At 35.8% G+C, this 23221-nt stretch overlaps 4 protein-coding genes across 13 annotated transcripts; 2 read left to right on the top strand and 2 right to left on the bottom strand.

The window, feature by feature from the left end:
- Window positions 1-89: 89 nt before the first annotated feature.
- Window positions 90-4509, bottom strand: LOC105693057 (ubiquitin domain-containing protein UBFD1-like). Of its 2 annotated transcripts, XR_007278954.1 has the most exons (5): window positions 4190-4509; window positions 2724-3265; window positions 2394-2582; window positions 2080-2283; window positions 90-1609 (listed from the first exon to the last, which is right to left on the bottom strand). XR_007278954.1 is itself a non-coding variant. In XM_012412721.4 (4 exons), the coding sequence occupies exons 1-4, from the start codon at window positions 4341-4343 to the stop codon at window positions 2173-2175; spliced, it is 996 nt and encodes a 331-aa protein (XP_012268144.1). In that variant the 5' UTR covers window positions 4344-4509; the 3' UTR covers window positions 90-2172. The 2 variants fall into 2 exon arrangements, 1 of the variants encoding a protein (XP_012268144.1); XM_012412721.4 differs by having other exon boundaries at window positions 90-2283.
- Window positions 4510-4623: 114 nt separating this feature from the next.
- Window positions 4624-11149, top strand: LOC105693051 (polycomb protein suz12-B). Of its 3 annotated transcripts, XM_012412709.4 has the most exons (11): window positions 4624-4831; window positions 6477-6523; window positions 6948-7131; window positions 7307-7398; window positions 7652-7844; window positions 7996-8213; window positions 8300-8447; window positions 8563-8843; window positions 8945-9198; window positions 9773-10014; window positions 10090-11149. In XM_012412709.4, the coding sequence occupies exons 1-11, from the start codon at window positions 4732-4734 to the stop codon at window positions 10419-10421; spliced, it is 2091 nt and encodes a 696-aa protein (XP_012268132.1). In that variant the 5' UTR covers window positions 4624-4731; the 3' UTR covers window positions 10422-11149. The 3 variants fall into 3 exon arrangements, with proteins under 3 accessions (XP_012268132.1, XP_012268131.1, XP_048513021.1); XM_012412708.3 differs by having other exon boundaries at window positions 9773-11149; XM_048657064.1 differs by lacking the exons at window positions 4624-4831; window positions 6477-6523 and having other exon boundaries at window positions 6988-7130; window positions 7305-7398; window positions 9773-11149.
- Window positions 11150-12845: 1696 nt separating this feature from the next.
- LOC105693063 (methyltransferase-like protein 22) lies at window positions 12846-17457 on the bottom strand. 7 transcript variants are annotated; one of them, XM_012412734.3, is made up of 6 exons: window positions 15439-17457; window positions 15283-15365; window positions 15007-15132; window positions 14670-14855; window positions 14247-14414; window positions 12846-13339 (listed from the first exon to the last, which is right to left on the bottom strand). In XM_012412734.3, the coding sequence occupies exons 2-6, from the start codon at window positions 15356-15358 to the stop codon at window positions 13044-13046; spliced, it is 852 nt and encodes a 283-aa protein (XP_012268157.2). In that variant the 5' UTR covers window positions 15359-15365; window positions 15439-17457; the 3' UTR covers window positions 12846-13043. The 7 variants fall into 7 exon arrangements, with proteins under 7 accessions (XP_012268157.2, XP_048513022.1, XP_012268154.2 ...); XM_048657065.1 differs by having other exon boundaries at window positions 15283-15598; window positions 16610-17457; XM_012412731.3 differs by having other exon boundaries at window positions 16610-17457.
- Window positions 17458-17560: 103 nt separating this feature from the next.
- Window positions 17561-23175, top strand: LOC105693030 (protein disulfide-isomerase). Its single transcript, XM_012412675.3, has 8 exons — window positions 17561-17865; window positions 19743-20074; window positions 20591-20728; window positions 20812-21042; window positions 21158-21529; window positions 21704-21832; window positions 21978-22064; window positions 22145-23175. Exons 1-8 carry the CDS (start codon window positions 17709-17711, stop codon window positions 22193-22195), a joined length of 1497 nt encoding a protein of 498 aa, XP_012268098.1. The 5' UTR covers window positions 17561-17708; the 3' UTR covers window positions 22196-23175.
- Window positions 23176-23221: the final 46 nt, after the last annotated feature.

Here is a 23221-nt window from a genome sequence, read left to right as displayed (position 1 = left end):
TGTTGCCCACGCTCATAAGACGTGCAACTTGTAATCTTAGGTACATACAAGCATGCACAAGGATGAATAAATCTTTCTTAAATAATAAATCAGTTACACTAAGTTTATTACACCTAAACCATTACACTTGTCAAATTGAAAACTACTCCCAATTTTTAGAGGCATGTTGCATCTAAAGTGACAATGGCTTATTTAATTTTTCTGACTTTAGTTTTTACTATTTCACCAATATATGTATGTATATGACATGGAAGTCATTCAGCCTCGTAACATTAACAAAAGTACTGCAACTATTGATGACATTATGAAAGTTAATCGAACTCATAGACTATATTGTGCCTTGAACATACTCCATAAAACGTTCATTAATGTCAAGGTGATGGTAAAAGTAGAAACTTATAATTATTTCTCACTCGTTTTATTCATATAAAATCACACCCTGTTGTACACCAGGATTACTTATTTTGCTTGGGTTATTTAATAAAAAAAACAATTGAACCGAAAATCATTGATTGGTAAGACTTCCGAATAGCCCCCACCTCCGATTTTAATAAAATTTCAATAGAAAGAGTTTTTCAATGAAATTTTAGTTTATTTTTTGTTTATATTTTAGCTACTACACACTCAGGAGCGAAAACCGCCTTTGCACCCAAGGTGCACAATATACTAATATTATGATAAGTCTACAATATACTAAAAATATCATACACAAAAAAGATTTTCAAGTTAATCCGAACATAAAATAGCTAAACTAAACAATTTCCAACATGAGAATGAAAATATTGCATTTCAAGAACTAGATGGTTCCGCAAAATATTACTTAGAGATTTGACTTAATTTTGTACATATGACATGCCTGTGAAATTTCATCAACATCAGAGGTGGGAGCTATTTGGAAGTTGACCTCATTGATTCACCGAATATTTATCCAGATATCATAGGTACGCTTCAAGATGGTATAAAATCTAATTTATGAGCTACCTCTTACGTGAGATGAAGATTCGTATTTTGTGCTTTGAGTAGATAACTTGTTTCAGACTTTTCCTCAACACCTAGGCCAATTGGTAAATCATAACCAAATGTTATGTTCTATTTGGTGTAAAAGTCGTTGTTACATTTATGATGATAAGTCTATAACTGTAGCGATACATGTGTGTTCCCGTTTCTTCATTTATTTATTTATTTATACGTATACAGACGTTCGCAATTATTGCGCACGTATGCACACAGGTACATATCGATTTTATCATAAAGCAATGACGAAAAACTTGTACTTCAAAATGTTCCAATCGCTTAAAATATGTTTGAACGAAATGATTATATGCAACGCAAGTTGCTATTACCGCGCTACTGATACTATAATAATCGAAACTGACAATGAGTTGATCCAAAGAAACATAAACAACTGCATGAACAACGTGTACAACGAATTTATGATTTCGCTCTTTGGACTTATACCATTCGAGTACACACCTTAATTCGTGTTGTTTTCGGAGAAATTGTGCAAAAATTACACTGAGCCAGATAAACTCTTGCTGAATGAATTTCGTACAGAATACTGTTCGAATTTTGAAGAATTCAAGTAGGAGTGCTGTATGCTCATGTTGAACTGGAAAATTGCGCAAAGATTGTGTATTGCGTTAGTTTACTCATAGCTCAATATTAGCTTATAATATAATTTAACAAAAAAATAAAAGCTTTGATTATGTGATATTCAATATTCACAAAGGAATTTCTTTTCAACTGACTTGCTGAAAGTTGAAAGCTCAATGGAGGTATTTTAACTAAGTATATAAAATTATGTAAAATATATACACACGAATATCGAATATTACGAAATCTGAAAGATGTGAGAGATGTGTTTCCGTTTCGCCTTTGATGAATAATAAAATCTACAGCTTAAAGCTCGAAAAGAGCCAGACATTGAATGAAGCTTTTATTATCTAATTTATATGCTGATGAGTTTTTTCAATTACATTCGCCAATTTATATTTACGGGATGAATTTTTTGTTTGTATTCGAAATACCCCGAATGACCACGGCTTATCGCTTAATGAAACGATGCCAGTAATAACTTACTCTGAAAAATGGTTGACTAGCACAGTCGTCCGTTTCGATTTTTGCCCTATCTGTCCATTTTATTTGCAGAGACATTTCTAATGCGCCATTGAATCAGAAGTACTGCCATTTACCCAAAATTGAGTCTTTGATAGCTGAGACGTATTGCGCAGGTACCCAGTATATCCAATATCTCGAAGCTTCGGTTGGGCCTAATTGTATTGCCTGAAAAATATCTTGAATGAAAATATATTGGGGATTTTACTCTGCTGATAGACATTTTGAACATCAGGTAATTTCATATCATGGCGCTTATTTTTTTTTTGTCAATTCACCATTATGTGATACTCTGGATGATCGTGGATGGGTTCGCTGAGTACACCTTTTATCGAATTCATTGGTATTTTATCTGTTCGTTCCTTGGTGCCGATCCACAGTTGATCCTGTTCCAGTTTGAAAGTAAGGCGAACTTTTCCACCTGATTTATTCAACATCCCAGCGAGTGGAAAATCCGGGAGTGATTCCTGTACCATTTAAAGACATGTATTACAAAAATCAAATAAATTCTACAAACGTAGAGTTGAAATTTCTACACTGGTAAATCGAAATATCGAGTAAAAAATTCATTTCCAAAGAAACAAGAAACTGCCAACTAAATTACAAACCTTGCTTTCGAGTATACCAGGTATCACATCCTCGGGAATACCTTTATCTAAAACTTTGCGGTGCATTTTTTGTTGCGACAAGGGTTCTTTATTCGCCGCGGCAGCTGCCTCATCGACAAGGTCTTGTTTTGTTGGAGTAGAGACGGCTAATACATCGTCGAGCTTAGAACCAACGATCATGATTTTGGCACCCTTTGTAACACCCAGACTTCTCAAGGTTTGATCATCTTTGGCCAATCCTTTGATCATTACTTTTTGCATTGCCTGTGGGACGGCGATAACATCTTGTAAGTGAGCTTTCAGATCTTTGACAGTATCATCTAATGGAAAGCTGATGTCAATTTTTTGTTTGTTATAAATAATTTTAAGTTCTATCGTTTCTTTAAATGTCTTCTGTGATGTTGCGGCAGCATTGTCATTTGGTTTTGAATCAGATTCAGATAATCCGCTTTTTGACCCCTCTATTGAAGTTGTTTCAGATTTTGAATTTGTTATCAATTCGGGAACACAGCAGTTTTCGTTACTGTCACCCTTTGCTGTACCTGTAAAACAAATCGAGAAACTAATAGATGCTAATAACATCACATTAATTAAGTAGATCTTCTAAATGGAACTCTATCTTGCAATAAAACTGTCTGTGAAATATAATATCACAGATTCGGCATTGACACTTCCTGCAGCCGTGAGTATAAGTACCATGTATGGAATGATACAGTGAAAATTCTACCATAACTCAACAGCAAATTTATACATGTACCTTAATGACCAATTTCATGACAAGGAGTTTTTACAACAGATATTCTGCTTTCCATAAAAAAAAGGTACAAATGATTCATTTCGAAGATTGTTACTCAAAAAAACAATAATCATTGAAACTAGAAACACATTTCCAAATAAAAAATAAACAACAAAAGTTAGCAGTAATTGGTTCTGACTTTAAACAATGCTTGCAGAACGGCTGTTAATAATTGTGGCGAGGCATGATTAAAATACAGTACAATTGGTTCGAAAATAAATAAGTTACTTTGTTCGAGTTTATAGATAAAGAACAAATTTGATGAAAGAGAATTTATGACCGAAAGATGACTTTTTAAATTCACACGTAATGGTCACATGAAAGGTTAGGTTACCAAGATCCTAAGAAAATATATACGACCTCGGAATCCGAATTTTTTTCGAAATTATAATTTTCTTTATCCGTAAGATTTGGAATGGACAGTATTTAATATATTTAAAACGAATTATTCTCGTTGTCAAAGCGATACACATTCAACTGATCTGCATGAGTTTTAAATTAAACATCAGATACAATCTGACATTTCCAAAGTATGACTCGTTAAAAAAAAACCTGTGTAAAGATATGTCATATATTTTAAACGAACTTCAAATGAACAATGTACACGAGAAAATTCGTTGTTGCATCAAAGAGAAATAATTACATAAAATTCGGTGTTATTTTGACGTACCAACGTACTCCATGATGTACCGCGACGAAGTGATGATGTATTTCGCTATGAGCGTTGGACTGAGAATCAGAAGAAAAGTGAAGAAAACGGACTGCACCTGTTTCTCAACGATGATGACCAATCCAAATTTTCGTGCACAAGTCTCTTGACTCATGAATCAAGTCCAAACCTCCGCAATTTAAAATAAATATTTAACAGTAAAGAATAATTTACAAATATTTGTATTAAATTGTTTGAAGATTTATGGGACCCACCGGGCCCTTCCATTTTTTCCATATAAACGTCGAACGGCCAGTTTGTTGAGTTTGACGTGGTTTGACGAATAAAATTGTTCGAAGCTTCTCCAACCAATCAGGGCAGCGGAGAATTCTGACGTCGTTTATTGGTAGGAAGAATCAACGATTCTGCCGAAATCCGACAGAGAGCGCTGCAGCTGCCTAATAAGCTGCTGCAGCAAATTTTCCCGCGGGGCGTGTTTTCGTTGTATTTTTACGTGATTAACGAGAGTATTTGTGAAATTCTCAGAGAAATCGATTGACGCGATGCCGCCTAAAAAGCGCGAGAAAGAGACCGAGGGTCAAAAAGTACCAAGAATGGATCAAATCCAAGCGGATCATGAACTCTTTCTCCAGGCTTTCGAAAGTAAGTAGAAATTCTCTTCTCATTACTGTCCGTACCTCGGTTATCTCCGCAACTACGATTGTTTACCATCGGATCTATTGTCCGCGCGACATCACCGTCAATAATTATGTCAATATTGGAAAAAATAAATGGAAAGATAAATTTGCATCGTCGTTGCCATAAGTCGAACATAACCCCATTTTTCTACCGAGGATGTTCACTTTCAGGCGCGCGTCGGGTAACCAGAACTTTGGCGCAATACTCCACGGGACACCTGTCATTTTTTCATTCTTTTTTTTATTAATTTTATTAAGGGTCGTGCATAAACAATCTATTCAGGGCATTATTCACCATCAAAACGCCCAAGAATGCCGAATTGACCGTAACTTTTCATTTCTCTCGATTTTCGGTATATGCTTACTTTGTTACACAGTTTGTTACTTGCATTTACGTAAATTGACGATGCGAGGTTATCGACGCTCGATCAAGATATGGAAACCTCGAACTCGTTGAGATACATTGACCATATTGAGCAAAATTGTGTAAAAAACAATAGAATTCAATTTTCTTGCCGTAAAATGAAATGTTAATAATTTGTAAATACAAAGCTGGGAGATCACTTCATAGACTCGAGAATAGATCGTGGGGGGAAAACTATCATACGCCTTTGCAGGACAACCTTAGGGGGAAATTCTCAATAACATCATAGAGGACTTACATACTTTCACCTTTCACACAACGCATCCCACAGTTCAGTTGCAAAGTTCATGTAATGCTGCAATCTGATATTCAGAAATTCCTTGTGGCCTCTCAACATCGATAGAATCTTCAATTTCCGTGATTTTAGATGTCTTTTCAGCCAAAGTTTGTCAATGAATGATATTTTCAAATCAGCTTACCCTTGAACCCTATCGAACCAAGATTATTTGTTTTTTCGTAACTCAAGGTACATTCCCGAGTGGGTCATGTCCCTAAAGATCTAAAATATTACGTTTGCAAGGTAATTAATTCGGATTCCTTTCAACCATAGCCGACAGTAATCAGACTTGCGGTTAATTAATCAGATTTTGTTCGTTAGAATAATCTGAAATTCTTGATCACATCCTAAGATATCGTGAACGGGATCAGAGGGGTTTGACCTACAGTATCGTAACAAGGTTTGCCGGTGCAGGCATCTCGTATCAATGACAAGCCGCCCCGAGTCATCACCTCCCGTTCTGAATCTCAGAAGGATCGGTCTGCTAGCGCTACTACCTCTGGGTTTGTTAATCCGGGAGTTTGCTTTAGTTGTGAGAGAAAATGGTTCTCGAAAAAATGGGTTTGGCCATCTGTTGACAGTAGTCCGAACTTCTGAGAGACCTTTTCCCCCTCTTTTTTTATACATCACCTTACGTGTATAAATAAATTTTTCTGATAATTGATACGGGCTTTTGAACACACAAATCTCAAGCAAACGAAATGTTTGACCGTTTCTCAATTATTATTCATAGAAAATGATTTACCTCTTTTAGTTTCGGCCTTAAGAATCTTGCACTTAGAATGAATTATTTTCAGATAAGGATATTCCATAATGATCTTTGGTATCCCACCGAATGGAGTAATATGCAAAGTATTGTTGCAAAATCGTTTATTTCACTCATTGAATTCTTTTCATTACTATTTTCAGAGCCCACACAGATATACAGATTTCTACGTACCAGAAATCAAATTTCGGTGAGTCTGCATAATAAAAAATCAAAGGCCCTAGAGCGCCTAAAACAACAGCAAAAAGAATTCCTCTTAATCTCATGTTTAACTATGCACTATGGAAGCTATGCCTTTAAAATTCATCTATATGTAAAGTAAAATTGAGCGCATTACCAGTAGTTTGCATAATGTATGCACATGCAAACTATGGAAATCTCTGTTGTTCCACTTTGACTCACGTTTTGGTTGTGATCCTTTGCAATCTTAAAGCTGAGAGAAATCATTCAATTGATTATAATGAAAACTGCAAGGAAACTCCCTGTTGCCAAATATATTATCAATCCTTGGGTGTAGATATACCTCATTCATATTTGCCAACACTGAGGCTTCTCACATGCAGGTCTAATTGTAAGTCAGAGTGCTGTTATTGAAGTTTCTTATTTTTTTCCAGCCAATATTTCTCTACAGAAATTTGTCTTATATGAGACAACGTATGTCCAGAAGTCACAAGTCCAGGCGTGCTTTTAGGATCGACACAATTTTAGAAGGTTTGATGTCTAAGAACAATCAGGGTCATAACCCTGGTGTACGTGGCTACATGACGCTGACTTTTTTAGGATTCTATGATAAAAAAGGCATGTATATATAAAGAATCTCTTTAAATTCAAATCCTGGAACTCGAGAGTTCTTTGATTCTCATGTCATCCCCCTAAACATATCCAATTATTCTTAAATTACCTACCTAATTGTACGTTACAGAAATTTCAATCCAGAAAATAATGTTATTTATGAATAATCTTTATTTTACAGTCGAAAGTTATCAAGAGCCTGTGAAAGTAGAGACGTTATTGTTGAAAATTTGTCATAAAAAACGAAAAGATGTCAGTTTACCAATAATGCAGGTATGTATTTATTCGTTGTCCAGAACTCATATTTCTCAATATTGATACTTGTATTTGAGTAGAAAAAATAGGTGTAGCAAAGTAAGGATATGATATTATTCTCATCTTTCGTCTTCATATACTGCAAAATATGCTGCTTTTAAAATTCACCCGAAACCCATGTCAGAAATCGAATAATAGTTCTGTTTATATTAAATCGTTCATGGTGTTTGTGTGGTGTATTTATTATATGACTACCGTTTGATTTTTACAGGTCTCCGTTGGTACAAGCGAGGTACCAATTAACCCATCTGAAGATCAGCCTCCTCCAAAAGCACCAACCATTTCAATACCAAACGAATCATTTAGTCTAAGCAACGGTCACATTGTGAAAACATACATGCTTCTTCTTCGGGTCTATTGTATGTCAAACAATAGCTGCCTTATGTCCAACTGTGATTTAGATGGTAAAAGCGTGTATCGTACTCAGAATAGTTATTAGTCCCACAAGCATTTTACAAGTCCTTCACATGTACATGTTGTTACAAGAACATTGTGTTATTCTCATCGATGTCATGTCTGAATTGAATTATGAATCATTTTTTTTGTTTTTTTCAGAACCTGCCCAAAAGAGACGTAAGTCTGCCACTGGCTCAATAAAAAATGGTGGCGAAGAGGTCAAATTGTATGGCTCCGAGCTTATTGTATATGACAAACACAACCGTTGTCTATTAACTGATGGAGATTACGAATTAGGCCTACAAGAGGTACAAACAAATGTTCGAGCCAGCCCTAAGAAACATAGTTCCTGGGAATGTATTACCGACATTAAACAGGTCATTTGTATTCTATGTGAATTTTGTAATTTTATACATGATTTGAGTGATTTGGAGTTACTTACTACATTATCATATCATTACAGTGTGGCCCTTTTGAGGTGTTCAGTCGTGGTCCCACGTTGAAATTTAGACTTAGTTGGACCACTGAGCCAAGTAATGGATTAGTTGACCGGCCTGTACCTATTCACCCACTTCCCAATGGCGACAATAAAGAAAATAGGCCAGGAAATGGTAATTCTTTTTACGAATATCTTTGCTGGTTAAATTACTGTGAATCAGTTTGAAAAGTTTATGGATATTTTAATAATAGTCAATTTGAGTGTGAGATTCGTTTTGTAAATTACAGGTATGCTCGAGCGTTGTCCAACAAATCATAATAACAATAACACAACACTGCCAACTTCTAGTCCGTTAATACCTACAAAATTATCTTTACCTGTTGAAAAAATGGATACGTCGACTACTCAGCAAATAGTTTACCAATTTTTGTACAATAATAATAGTCGACAACAAACTGAGGCTTGCGAAGACCTTCACTGCCCTTGGTGTTCATTGGACTGTGGAAAATTGTACTCACTACTAAAACATCTTAAATTGTGCCACTCTAGGTTTACATTTACTTACGTGGTGAGTTTTATCAGTGTAATTACACACTGTTTTAAAATAACCCTATGAAATTGCATGTTAGTCAAGAATATTGCATTGTAAAATGAATTTCATTCGTACAGCCAATTACACAAGGAGCCAGAATAGATGTGGCGATAAATGAATGTTACGATGGCTCCTACTCTGGCAGCCCACATGAGTTGATCTCACAACCATCCGGAGTGGCGTTTGCTCGGACGGGACCAACGAGGCGCACCAGCGTTACCAATATTTTAGTCTGTAGACCAAAACGAACCAAGCCTAGTCTATCGGAATTTTTGGAGTTGGACGAAAATGATTTTGAAAGTCAGCGTCCTTATATCACAGGCCATAACAGGTGAGACATTACTATCGGATTATGAAACTGCTAAACGCAAAAGTACCTTCAGAATTAATGTCCAGGTCAGCCATAACACACGTTCTTTCATGTTGACAAAACGTAACGAAGAGTATAAAACACATTCTAAATCACCTGGAATTTGATTCTAAATATCGATAGTTAATTCCTTTGACATACGTCGATCAAAATGGAGAAATAATTCTCTATACATAAGAGTTCAACTATATGAAGCTTGAAGTGATTTTGCCTCACCATGTTAGAATTTTCTCTTTGATTGTTCTCTGTTGTAAAACAATCAAGACGAAGAGATGTTTTTTTTTGGATGCAATAGGTTATAGACATTAGGAATGGTTTTACTATCAATCCAACCAATACATCATATTGTACCCCTAGAAAAACCATCAAGAATTAACAGATTTTCAGGAAATATTGAAAAAATTGAAAAGTGCTTTTCAGAGCGAAAACAATCAAAAAAAAATTATAAACTCGATCAAAAATGGTTAGAAAAAATCACATTAGCATAGAAAGCCTCATGTACAAGATAAAAATGGGTGATTTGGGTTTCCTTCAGGCTGTATCATCATACGGTTACGTGTTTGCCGATCTATCCCAAAGAGATGGATGTCGACTCAGAGGGAGAGAATGACCCACGATGGTTGCAGACAAAGACTATGATGATGATAGATGACTTCACAGATGTAAACGAGGGTGAGAAGGAACTCATGAAAATGTGGAATCTACATGTAATGAAGCACGGTTACGTTGGAGATTGCCAGATACCATTGGCCTGTCAAATGTTTTTGGAAACAAAGGGTAAAGAGTTGTTGATGAAAAATCTCTATCGCAATTTCGTGTTGCACATGTGTAGTTTGTTCGATTTTGGTCTAGTCAGTCCTGTGATTTTGTACCAAACAATTCAAAAATTGCAAGAAATAATGAAGGAAGGCGGTGAGAACGGTGATGTAAAGAAAATCTTACAAAAATCTCATGAGGCACAAGTAGAACGATGGGTAACCACTGGTGTGTACGCTTCAAGTTTAGAAGCAACAAAGCCAAGCGGATCAAGTGCAAAAACCAATTTCAACAACGAGGTTTCTAATTCCAATGCCCGTAGAAAGACAACTCTCCCATTAGGATCCCCGCCAAATCCTCAGAGCGGCAAAATAACTGTTACCATACACAATAATGCTAGCAAACACGCTAGTACAGACATATATTAACCGTAAACATGCTTGACTATTCCATTGAACAGTTGTCAAGAAATTTCATCAACCAACAGTTCCATACATTTTAGACATGAGCATGTGACTATTGAGATTTTTTTTCTCATTGTGTATTGTAAAAAATTTTTTAAATATCAATTATCAAATGTAAGACTCTTTCAACTGCTGGGTCCAGACATATCGCACTACACAGGTCTCTGCTGTAGAAATTCATATTTGTAGGTTTCGTTTTGTAGAAAGATTAATGATCGTTAAAGTCTGATGTAGTTCTAACTTGACGTACCTCAGCCACACCCTTTAGCGCACTGCCATTCTAGCCCAGCAGTTCAGGGGTAGAATAATGCACAAGGAAAATGAAACTGCCTGTGAAATTTTAGGCGAAACTTCACTGTCCGTATGGATTGTCATTGGTTAAGAAGTGCTTAGAACTATGCGAATGTTACCTAACCTAAACTTTGATATATTTTCGGGTAAGGGACTCCATATTAAAAAAAATTGCATAAATGAATTTGATCTCATAGATTCGAAAAACAAATATACTCAAGTGGTTTTTCTAGATGGTGTAACGATGCTAGTTCTCCCAGCAACCCACACTTCTTAACAGTTGTATTACATGAGAGATATGATTGTTTCTACTATTACTATATTGTTTACAATGAAATAACGAAGCGCGATTACATTATTCAAGTGTAAATGGAGAAAAAGTAAATGTTATTTTAGCAATACGTCTTGCTAGTTCTATTCATTGGGTCCTCTTGACGTGATAAATTGCAATTTAAATCTATGTGGTGTATGTAAAGTGAAGCGGTATACACTTATACTGGGAACTACGAATTGTGCTGACATGGCTTATTCAAACCACAGAACCTTGTCGTATGGAAAATTGTTCTTCGCACTGATCCTACATCAATCGTGAAGCAATCATTGCTCTTCATTCACGGTTCTATCTGCACCTTACTAAGAATGTTGGAATGTTGTAAAGAGGCAAAGATTTTTTTTCAAAAATTGAAAATGGCGTCTTTTATCTGTCGATGGTTGAACGACTCGCTCTTTACTGAACGTTGCTATAGATGACAAATGAAAAAAGTGATTCAAGAGAAATAAAAATTCAACTAATTAGCTAGAGCCACAGGTGGTTGTTGCTACAAATTATTCTGCAACAACATAACCTTGGCTTTTTAGTTTAAAATAATAAATTGAAGAAGTGAAAGTGCCTTTGCCAAAACTAAAAGTATCTGTTACGGAGCGTTGTACATCAATATAACATAGCAAAACAGCACTCATTTAGGAAATGGTCCAATGATTTTGAAATTGGCAGATGTCATACGTCACTTCGAGTTTAACTAACAATTGGTCACTCGAAAAACTTTTCACCTAAACTGAGAAAGCTGAGAAATGAAAGTCAAACCTGATGCAAATTTGCTGTATCAGAAAAATTTCTTACAGCTTGTTTTTAATGCATCTTTTCATTCTCTGTAAACGGTTTCAATCTAACAGTCCCAAGAATCGCATTCGAAATGCATGCGGAAGAACATGATATAAACTAATGACGACCACTTCTACATGTGTTTAATTATTGATATTCAACGCCATGACTTATACTTTCAGAGTTCACCTGTTAGGTACGTCGTAATATAACGTGTGTGTAATATACATGACTATCATAAAAGATTCTTAGAACAAATAAGATTGTCTCGATTGATGCATGCATGTTTATGGAGCATAAGGTATGTATGTACGTACGTACATACTTGTGTTTGAAGCATAAAATACACTGGGGGAATATGTTTCATAATTTTGTTTGAAGCGAAGTAGGTTCTACAATGTCTATGAGGCTAAAGAGCACTTAAGGAGTCATGTTTCAATTCCATATAACGATAGCGCGTACCCTTTTTTAAGAGCCGAGACAATTTTATCTGTCTGTTACTATTGTCCATTATTCTTCTCATTATTATTATTATTATTATTATTATTATTATTATTATTATTATTATTATTATTAGTTTATTATGATTATGATTGTCAATCCTAAATTGTAAATAGCAAAAAAAAAAAAAAGAATAAAATTGCAAAACAAAAATTCGTTATGTGTGAACTTATCCCGTTGTTGCATTCAGAAATTTATTTTCGTGTCTCTGGAATATGCGTACATTAGAGATTATTCTGTCATATTGGCATGTTTTTTTCCTGTAAATTATGTCTTAGTCAAATTATGCACCTGTTCCACGGGTAGCAAATCTGATTTCATGGCTGATGAAGGTATATAAACATTAATTTCATTCGAATCATTACCACAAATTTTGTCATCCATTTAAATTCACACCGGTGATATGAATATTAAACATTGATTTATGAATGAAAGGGTGGTTTCACTGCGAGACAAAGCTGATCAATAAGCTCGTTGTACAAGTTTCATTAAAATGGTTTGAACTGAAAATTTAATTTCTACATTCAAAAACTTTCACTGTCTGGAGCCACATACATCGGTTTTGCACAAATAAATATGAGATTTATAAAATACATTTTGTTTTGCAGAAAACCATTTCATCATTGCAAGTTTGTGGTAAAACATAACGTGACGCCTCATTATTTATCTACAAATAGGTTACATAATATAATTCAGTCTATATCTCGTCTGACATTATTTTCAATTTTCATTATTATCAATTCTTTTACTCGGTCATATTTGAAGTACTGGGGAAAGTCTACTTCCAACCATTGTATATTCCAATTTGTATTGTATCGCTCAACACATCGTAGAAACTCTTCGTACATTGGAGCTACAGAATCCAAATCTGAGGTAGTAAAAACAAATCTTTTCTCCATGGCTATGTAAATCGTCTTTGACGAACGTGAGTCTAACAGCTTTATTAGTGTTTTCACAAAAGCGTCTGTAATCTGGTCGTCATAAATCACTGTAACAAGCAAAGTATTCGAATTAACTCCCGCGATCATGTTTTGCACCAGCCCAACTACCAAATGAACCACCAGCCAAATTTTCTGATACATCAAGCATAGTTGTGCAATTTTCAATAAATATAGCGAGGTGTCTTCGCTTTTCAATATCAACACTTTAGTTGTTTGTAATTCAAGTATGTTCTGATTAATACTAAACAGGATTTTTCTCAAAAAATTGTCGGATATCAACAAGTAAAACATATTATTAAAGTCATTGCTTTCATACTATCTTATTTAATATTTGAATTTTCTATCCAAACTTTTGTTTTGTTATCCAATAGAATTTCACATACTATCCTTTCGCGGGAAAGATCCTCAGAATCGGTGGTTGGGAGTGAGAAATTTTCGCCGACTTGAATAACATTGGACTGCTAAAAAATTGAAAAGGTTTATGAACAAAATTTGAATCACCAAAATCGGAGTACAATTTCGATGTGCAAAATGGATATGTAATTTTGCTGGACATGTGATTGCCGAAATCATTTCACCTAGCCATATGAAAATTGTTGTCCAATTTAGATGATTCAAATTTTGTTCAAAAGCCTTTGCAATTTTTCAAAAAGATCTGCCAACGAATTATGAATGTTTTTTGTTTGTAAGAACACTGAGTCTTTGGTGGAAAGACAATGGACTTGAGTATGAACCTTCCTAATGCAAAGAGGCCTGCCCAGGTGTCGAAACCAGAGGTAGGGAAGCACAGTCCAGTGCTATTTCAATAGCCAAAAATATTCTCCCTCTAAGTCATTGATTCTCCTATGACGACCTTTTACACAAAAGCACAGTAAAACCATTTGCGTGAGATAAAAGTATGATCCAATAGTCAGTAACAAACATTGACGGTTGACATAATTTTTGAATGCTTACCATCTGCGGCTAAAATAATCGTGGCGGCATCAAACTTTGCTCGGAGACTCTCGGACCAATCCATTTCAAGGAAATTCAATTCCATTACACAGAACTTCGATTTGATGTGACTCTTATTTCTATCTACATTTCTCTGGATCAGTTTCAGTATACTTCCTATATTTACATCTGAGAATCCAAACGTAAAATTTATTTATTTCAATGAATCAGTTGGGTGTGTCTAGCCAATTATGGTGAAATTAATTTGGAGTTGAGTCGTCATTTAGGAAAAAAATAAATAAAATGAAATAAACGTTACTGCGTAGCTGGAAAAAAACTCTTTTATTGTTTTTCAACAAATCATGTAGTTTTCAAAAACTTGTTCTTCATGGTTTTGCAGAAAAACGAAAAAGCAAAATAGATTTCAAGTAATGTTTTATTTACCAGTGCATATGACTTGTTTAGCAAACATTCCAGCAATAATACTTGTTAGACCAACACCGGAACCCAACTCTAGGATGGTCTGTTTTTGGAAAAGTTCTGGATTGTACAGAATGTAATCGGCGAGTAAAAATGCACCACGCCATACTTGCAAACCAACAAGGTTTAGTGTTGTCGATATGCTGTGCTCTGGATAGGAATGAATAAAAAAAATGAAATGCGTTTTCCAGTTTTTAAAATGATTCAATCAAGACTTTCATCTTTTGAATTGTACCCAGGAGAACCAGAGCTCACTTGTGATAAAATAAATATGTACAGTCTGGACATTCGTGTTATTTACCGATCACTAATTCCCCTTCAAGTTTCTGATCGATTATGAAATCTCCGTCGGCGTCAATGTCTAAGCCATTTTTACAAGTCTCCCTCAAATGTTGCGGATATTTAAAGAAAAACTTTGATATTGTATCTGCGAATTTTAATCCAAAGTTAACCAAATGGCAAGTGTACGGTACTCAGAGAGCAGTATCTTACATTAGACTAGGGAAAAAATGTTGTATAATGAAAAAAATGTATGATTAGAGAAACATACACTATTAATGAATAAGGTAATACTAACTGCCTGACTTTTTCGATGGTACAGAAAAATTGTTATTTTCTGTATGAATTTCAGAAGTTACTTTGTGGGATTCCATCTGAAATCTTTTAGAAATTTGGCATTAATATTCATCAATGATCGAATAAACTTTATCGGAGAAACGAATTGGAGGCTCACTCTCAATGAGACTAATTGTTAACATATAAGTTCATGTTGGGAAGTCTTTTCAGCATGTAAAATATGCATGGTATTATTATGGCTTTTTCTGCTGTTATCTTCTCTAGATTATTCCAATATTGCAAGTATGATTCGTTAAAGGTTAATGGAAATCATCAAACTGCAATGACAAGAAATTCTTGTTTTAATCAAACTGTAATGACAAACAGTTCTTATTTTCAAGAACAATGAATTGCGATCTGTGGAAACATTTTTTCTCGGGTGAAATAGCACAGTCATGCTCTTGTATTGAAGACTTGCATGGCATTTAACACGCATAACTAGTTTTAATTCATCACTCAAGTTTAGATAAAAATGGAAATGTATGTATTGAAATTATGGCAATGGCAATATGTTCTATGTCTTTTATAATATGCAACAATCACAACAGTTCACATGTTATATCTATAAATTTAAGTAAGAGTTTGCCAAATGAGTATGATTGTTTGATCCTTGGATGTAACATTGTTTACACAATTTCGTATATTCTTCATAACATACAACCTATATTAGGTCACATTCTGTTCTAACGAGCTTTTGAAATTCATTTAAATATGCCACGAACAGAAGTTATTGGTGTTGAGCCTGTACAGTACCATGAAAACATTATCTGTAGGTCAATGATAGCATTATTATCTTGTTTCTTACTATTATCATTAAATGCAATTTAATTAATTCCTTTACATTGTTCTTCAATTCTATCAATTCCTTCTAATTTTTACAACTGAATTAAGGCACATTTATCATTATTCTCATATGATTTGCACATGGTCAATTGGAGTAAATCATGGTCATAAAAGTGACAGCATCGATTTGCATGTACGCCAAGAAATAGTTGACATTGTGAAATCAATGTAGTACAAAGTCGCTAAGAATGAAATGAAATATTTCAATGAAAAATGGATTTCTATTCAACGATCTTAACCCATGCTAGGATATTCTTGGGAGTTTATAAAACACATTTAACACGTCTAGTAATCGTATATGTATGAAATTCGATAAACTAATTTATGAAAAATCGCGACAAGCTAATCAGGGAGGAAGGAGTAAACGATTAAGCTGAAGGCTACCCGGTCATTAATAATTAAATTAATTTATTGTTATTATTGGTAGCAATGGTAGTTGTAATCACCTTGCTTCGACGAATGAACTTTTATCGTAAGAGTAAAACCTTTGCTTACATAATGGATTTATGTGGCTATTTTCACTAATACCTATAGCTGTAGATATGCTATAATAATTACGAATGTGCTCATGTTGTTTCTAAATTTGTAGTACAAGTACTTGTCTGGCAGCTTGCCGCGTTTTTACCGCGTGGTCTCCACGGATCATTTTGACGTTTATCGTAACGGTACTATAAGCAGTCGAGGTCGAACGCCGTCTTCAGGCGGTATTCATAAGTCGGGTCGAGCTATTCGAGGTCTCAAGATGGCGCATTCGTTAAGTCCATTATGGTCCATTTGTCCGTGAATGATGGCCTAATCCGAACGTTTGACGACAATTAGTTTATAAGGAAAAAAATAAGAAAAATTTGAGCTCCTAATTTTATTTTTAGCCGCTCATTGATAATATTTTCCATTGAATTTCACATCAATCAGCGTAGAATCATTTGCCGGTGATTGATGGTCCATTCCCAGTTAGGATATTCCGATATTTTCTTCGCAATTACAAAGAAAATAAAACTGGACATTTGCGATTTTGTTTTCGTTACTACTAACGAATGATTAACTAACAAGCCTCGAAATTCGCACTACTATCATCTACGAACGAACTACGATCGATTGGGATGAGAAAAAATCTAATCCGCGCAGATGAGTCGCTAAAGTATACAGAGCCGCCTTAGATTCGCTTCCACCCTCAACGGCCGTACTGGCTTCTGTGGTACTGGCCGTGCTGTGGCCATTGTCACCGATAGCTAAAGCATGGTCGTATCTCCATGAAAATTGACCAATCGTGGAGCACCACGGCGTGCCACGCGTATGCAATCTTTGCCGATGTTGGCTGACTCCATGGCTGACTCGCGTCTCTTGGCGTGGTCTTCGTCTTCCCCGTTGCTTGCCTAGTTGTCGCCAGTTGTTGCCGCTGTTAAGTGACACGTTCGTCACTTGTTCCGTGTGCTTTGTTGGCTAGATAGTTGCCGGCACTTGTTCTTAGTAGCCGCGTGAAAAAGGTAGCGGTCGTCGCAGGTTAAACGTTCAAATAATAGAGTTAATTGAAATCCAATCGCAGTCATGAAGCTTGTTCCGATTATTTGTCTCGTATTCGTTACTGTCGCTGCCGTTTTCGGCGACGAAACACCCATCAAAGAAGAGGACGGAGTTTTGATTATCACTAAGAAAAACTTCCAAGAGGCGATTACTGACAACCAATACATCCTCATCGAATTTCGTAAGTAACGGTATCTCCAATTAGTCCTGTTCTACGTCCACCGCTAAATGTAGTTTCCTTGACTTCCTCCTCAGTTTCAATCAACCGATAGTTATTTCGTTTATCGCTAATGGCTCGATCGTCTGTCTACCCTTCTGGAATCGCTGCTCTCTGCAACTCTGACTGAGACAAGATTCAAACATTATAGTCGTAAATAACGTCATCTGGCAACACTAGAGATTCGAAAGGAAGCAGAAACCAATTTTGCCATGAGCAACTTGACACGTCACTCGTTCAAGAAGGCGGCAAAGAATTTACCGTAACTCGACGGCATCTTCGTTAAAACGGACTCGCGAAGAACGGGGCAAAAATCGTAATCATCTCGTCCAAATATTCTCGAACATATGGTACCTCGTCTCCCACATCTATTCACGACTAACGATTAGTCAATTACCCTCGACGAACGTTTTTCAAATAGTTTATACGTACGTACATTCCGATTTTGTCGTTTGCACATCCTGAATATCGGGCGGAACAATATTTTGTATGCGTATTTGTTCTATGGATAATGCAACGGCTATCTGTTGCACATCTTGTTATCCCGAGAGCAAAGATTTTTCTCAGAATTATGAGATTTGATAAATTCTTTGGAAAATCAATTACATTGTTTCATAAAATCCATAAATGAAGTTAGCATGCCACGTTAGTAGCTGTGAATTTCTGGTGCAGTTTGTTAAAAAAATCTCAGTCACATCCTGAATAATGAAATAACTTTAACAAGTCATTGCGCACTAAGAGATCTTTAAAATTTTTTGAATCTGTTACTGATCTTGTACATCCCAGAAATCTAATTCCCGTATATTGCTGCAAGTATTTAGGAGAGTGAAATAAAAGTTATCTAAACGTGAATTTGATGTCTAATTAGTCCTAACTTGCTCATTTTACTAATTCACGACTCCCACTGCTTTGTTAAATAACAGATGAAACACATTCTTCATAGAATTCCACAATTGACTTAAATCATTAGTTGAGTTGTGAGAAAAAAAAAAACAAAACCTCAGCCTGAACTTTCATGTTCTGACATATCGCTGAGGTCTATCTGAAAGATCATTACGCAAGTCATATAGCATCCATTACACGATTTATGATCAATTTTTTTCACAGTTTAAAAAGAGCTGATTAATTCACATAATGCATTTGCCCAATGGACTTTCTCATATTATCCGAAATTGTTATCCCTCAAAAATTAAAATAATTGAAATTCATTGTGTGGAAAAAAAACCATTAATCTAGGGTAAAAAATGCCAGATCCGTTAGCAGTCACTAATCTGACTGATTGTAACATTTCATTCCTTGTGCAAAAATGTAAGATTATTGGGCTCGTCGATGTTCGTGATATACCATTTTGCTTTTCATGAGTTTGAATCTAATTTATCAGATTAAAAATGACAGTGTCTTGAAATGAAATGTGACCTGTTTTTTACCACTTGCTACTCAAGATTACACCCTAAATTTAGTCCAGTTATCTGACTGGCTTGCTCATAATACCTTTGAACTTTCACCCTTCTGATTCCCTGTAATCACACCGATGTATCATTTCTACTGGGAGATGTCATTAGCTCTTTGACTGAGGAAATTTTCAAGTAGTGGCTCCGCTAGGAGTAATCCAATATCTTGGAACATATAATACATGTACTGAGAGTTATCTTATGGTTAAAAGGTTGTGTTATCAATAACCATGATCTGCGTTAACAGAGTACTTCTTTGAACAAGTTGAAATAAACGATTCGAAAATCAAATTATTACATTAAAAATTTAGAAAACGAAATCTGATGTTATCCAAATATTATGTGAGATATAGCAGTATATTTTATCTGATATATGACGGTGTATTTCAGATGCTCCATGGTGCGGCAATTGTAAGGCTCTGGCTCCAGAATATGTCAAGGCAGCTAAGCAGTTGGTAGAGTTGGGTTCGGAAGTAAAACTTGGTAAAGTGGATGCAACCGAGGAGACCGACCTTTCTGAGGAGTATGGCATCAGACATTACCCAACGCTCAAATTCTTCCATAAGGGATCTGCCATTGAGTACACCGGTGGACACCAAGCTGATGATATAGTCAATTGGCTTGTAAAGAAGACCGGGCCTCCTGCCAAGGACTTGACATCTGTCGATGAAGCCAAGACTTTCATTGAAGCAAACAATGTCGCCATTGTCGGTTTCTTCAAGGTATGTTTGAAGTTTCTGTACTTGTTGAGCAGCTGATGCCAGAGTCAAAATATTTTGATGATAATACTCTTCCCATGGTAAACTTTTTCCAAAAAAAAGGCACATTCGGCAATAGTCGTGTGACCGATGTTTTGAATCTATCCATGCATATTTTTGTTAGTTGGAGGTGGTTAGAGGTAAAATAGAAAGCACAATGATGGCAAGAAGCCATTGCAAAGCATCTGAGATTCTGAAGAATTACTGATACCTTTATTCACTTCATATATTGTAATACCAAACCATTGAATAAAATTTCTGACCAAATGATTCTTCATGACTTGTTTGAAGGTCTGGAAAAGTTAGTTTTCATAAGAATTAATAGTTTAATCTCACGTTATGCATGAAGTTTTGTTCCGAGAAATTAAATTATGTCAATCAGCGAGTTGAAATGGTTTCATTAAAGGCAGGCGGCATTTTAGACGAAAAATTTATCAGATTATTGCTCGTACCTAAACAACAATCGTATTCGTGTTCCAGGATCCGGAATCAGATGCTGCCAAATTATTTTTGAACGTTGCATACAGCATCGACGATCAACCTTTTGGAATTTCTAGCAGCGAGAATGTGTTCGCTGAATACGAGGCTGAAGATGGCAAAATCATTCTATTCAAGAAGGTATGCAGATCTTGATCATAATAACCTTGACATTACTATCAATGTAAGCAAATTTTGTTTATAATGCCTTGCACTTTACATAGTTCGACGAAGGCAAGGCCGTATTTGAAAGCGAGTTATCAGAAGAGGCACTGAAACGTTTTGTTGCAAGTCAATCGCTACCCTTGATCGTTGAATTCAACCACAACACTGCACAAAAGATCTTTGGTGGAGACATCAAGAGCCATTTGTTGTTGTTTTTGAGCAAGGAGGCTGGAGACTTCGACAAATATGTTGAGGGCATCAAGGAGGCTGCAAAGAAATTCAGGGAACAGGTAAGAATTTGTCAACAGAAGTTATTATCAATGATCGCGAACAGTTGTACACCAAATTGCAAGATTCGGATTTGCTCGATTTGAAGATATACATACAATGTTCTAATTATTGCAGGTCTTGTTTGTAATAATCAATGCCGATGAGGCAGATCATAAGAGAATCTTGGAGTTCTTCGGAATGAGTGAAAAAGAAGTGCCAGCTATGCGCTTGGTTAAGCTCGAAGAAGAGATGGCCAAGTACAAACCTGACAATGCAGAACTTTCGCCCGAAAACGTTCTCGCATTCGTAACGGCTTTCACAGAAGGCAAATTGAAGAAACATCTCCTTTCCCAGGACTTGCCTGAAGACTGGGACAAGGAGCCTGTCAAAGTACTCGTCACCACCAACTTTGACGAAATTGTATTCGACACCAAAAAAGATGTTCTGGTAGAATTTTATGCTCCATGGTGCGGACATTGCAAACAGCTCATACCCGTCTATGATGCAGTAAGTGTAACGCTGCGTGTGCTTGTATTTAACTACTATGCTATGCTCACTATGCTAAAACAGGCATTTGCTATTGCATAATACTTACGGATATCACTGTTGTCCTGACCTCGATTGTGTTGCGTATGTAATGAATTTTCCAATATTCAGTTTCCTTCTTATTTTTTTCCACAGCTTGGTGAGAAATTCAAGGACAGCGAAACTGTCGTAATTGCAAAGATGGATGCTACTGCTAACGAGTTGGAACACACCAAAATTTCAAGCTTCCCTACGATCAAACTGTACCAAAAAGGAGACAACAAGGTATGCGCCAAGATTTTGTTCATGATACTTATTTTGGTACATGATTCGATATCTAAATACTCAACTAGATTTGTATATCATTGCGTAAAAGTGGGAAATTCACTTAATGAATGTTGATGATATTTCATGTGAATTTTGGTCTTAGGTCATCGAATACAGCGGAGAGAGAACGCTCGAGGGATTATCTAAATTCTTGGAAACTGGAGGTGAATACGGTCAAAGCGCCGAAGAGGTAATTACTAGATTTTTATTACATGATTTCAAATCATGCAAGCACAAAATCACTTTGATTTCACTTTATCAACGTTTCAGGCTGAAGAGGAGGACGAAGATGACGACGTACCAAGAAAGGATGAATTGTAACCTAGTAAGCTAAGCGATAATATCAATAAATTCAACCCTAATTATATTCTCCTGCCACATGAAGCGAGGGCATACCTCACAAGACGATCCCGAAGAGACAGTTTTCAATCAAATAGTCAAGCAGAAGAAAACTGTAAACCTATAACTTCTCTTGATCTGATTACATAAGTCAGAAACACTGAGTTGACTGCAAATTAAAAACTCATTCTAAGGAAGTAGTCACTCTAAGAGTCGGTTATTCGGAATAAAATTCATTCGATAAAAGGCGGAGGTCTGGCTAATTTAAGTTCAAAATCAAAATTACGGATTATTTCTTGTCGTAAATACTTCTTCTGTTAACATTGGAGGACTGGATATGGCAAAAAGTGCTTAACTGATATAGCCGCCTCCTGGTCAAGTTCATGTAGAATAATTAATTATAAAGAAAATTCTACGATGTAAGTGTGAACGAAATTGGACGACAGCATCAGATTTTTTTACTGTTAATCATTTGCTGAAGTTGGCAACTTACAACTTGGAAATTTTCATAAGTTTTGTTCGTTTCAAGCGCGATTGAAAGCAGTTTCCATCAATACGATCATCTCTTTACTTTTGCGCTCAGTTCGCCTGGTAAATACCAAGCAAACGATTCACACAATTAGCCAGGTCTCTAGAGGCCTTATTTTTTATTTTTACAACAGGAGGGATTTTCAGTGTTAATTTTCCTAATTGCATTTTACTTGACCGGCAGCCGATTATTTCAAGCAAGAGAACAAATGTTTCTTATTTTTCGATTTTAATTACAATCTCTTGGTGAAATAGTCGGTTCGTTTGTGCAAGTTTCGTTATTCCATCCGTGGTTGTTGGCCGAAATGGAAAAATGCTTGTTAGTTAAGAAGTTTGTTTGAACAAACACACGATTCCAATTTAACTGTAATTTTGCCGACTGAAACGTTTGTAGACGATTATGGATGAGATAAAAACAGAAATTATGTCTTTTACGCCTTTATGGTACATTATTCTCGTTACTACTAGTAACCTAGTCTA

The sequence above is a fragment of the Athalia rosae genome, chromosome 6 (assembly GCF_917208135.1).
Source record: "Athalia rosae chromosome 6, iyAthRosa1.1, whole genome shotgun sequence".
Taxonomy (NCBI): domain Eukaryota; kingdom Metazoa; phylum Arthropoda; class Insecta; order Hymenoptera; family Athaliidae; genus Athalia; species Athalia rosae.
Note: the sequence above shows the minus strand (reverse complement) of the source record. Positions and strands in the feature narration are given on the sequence as shown.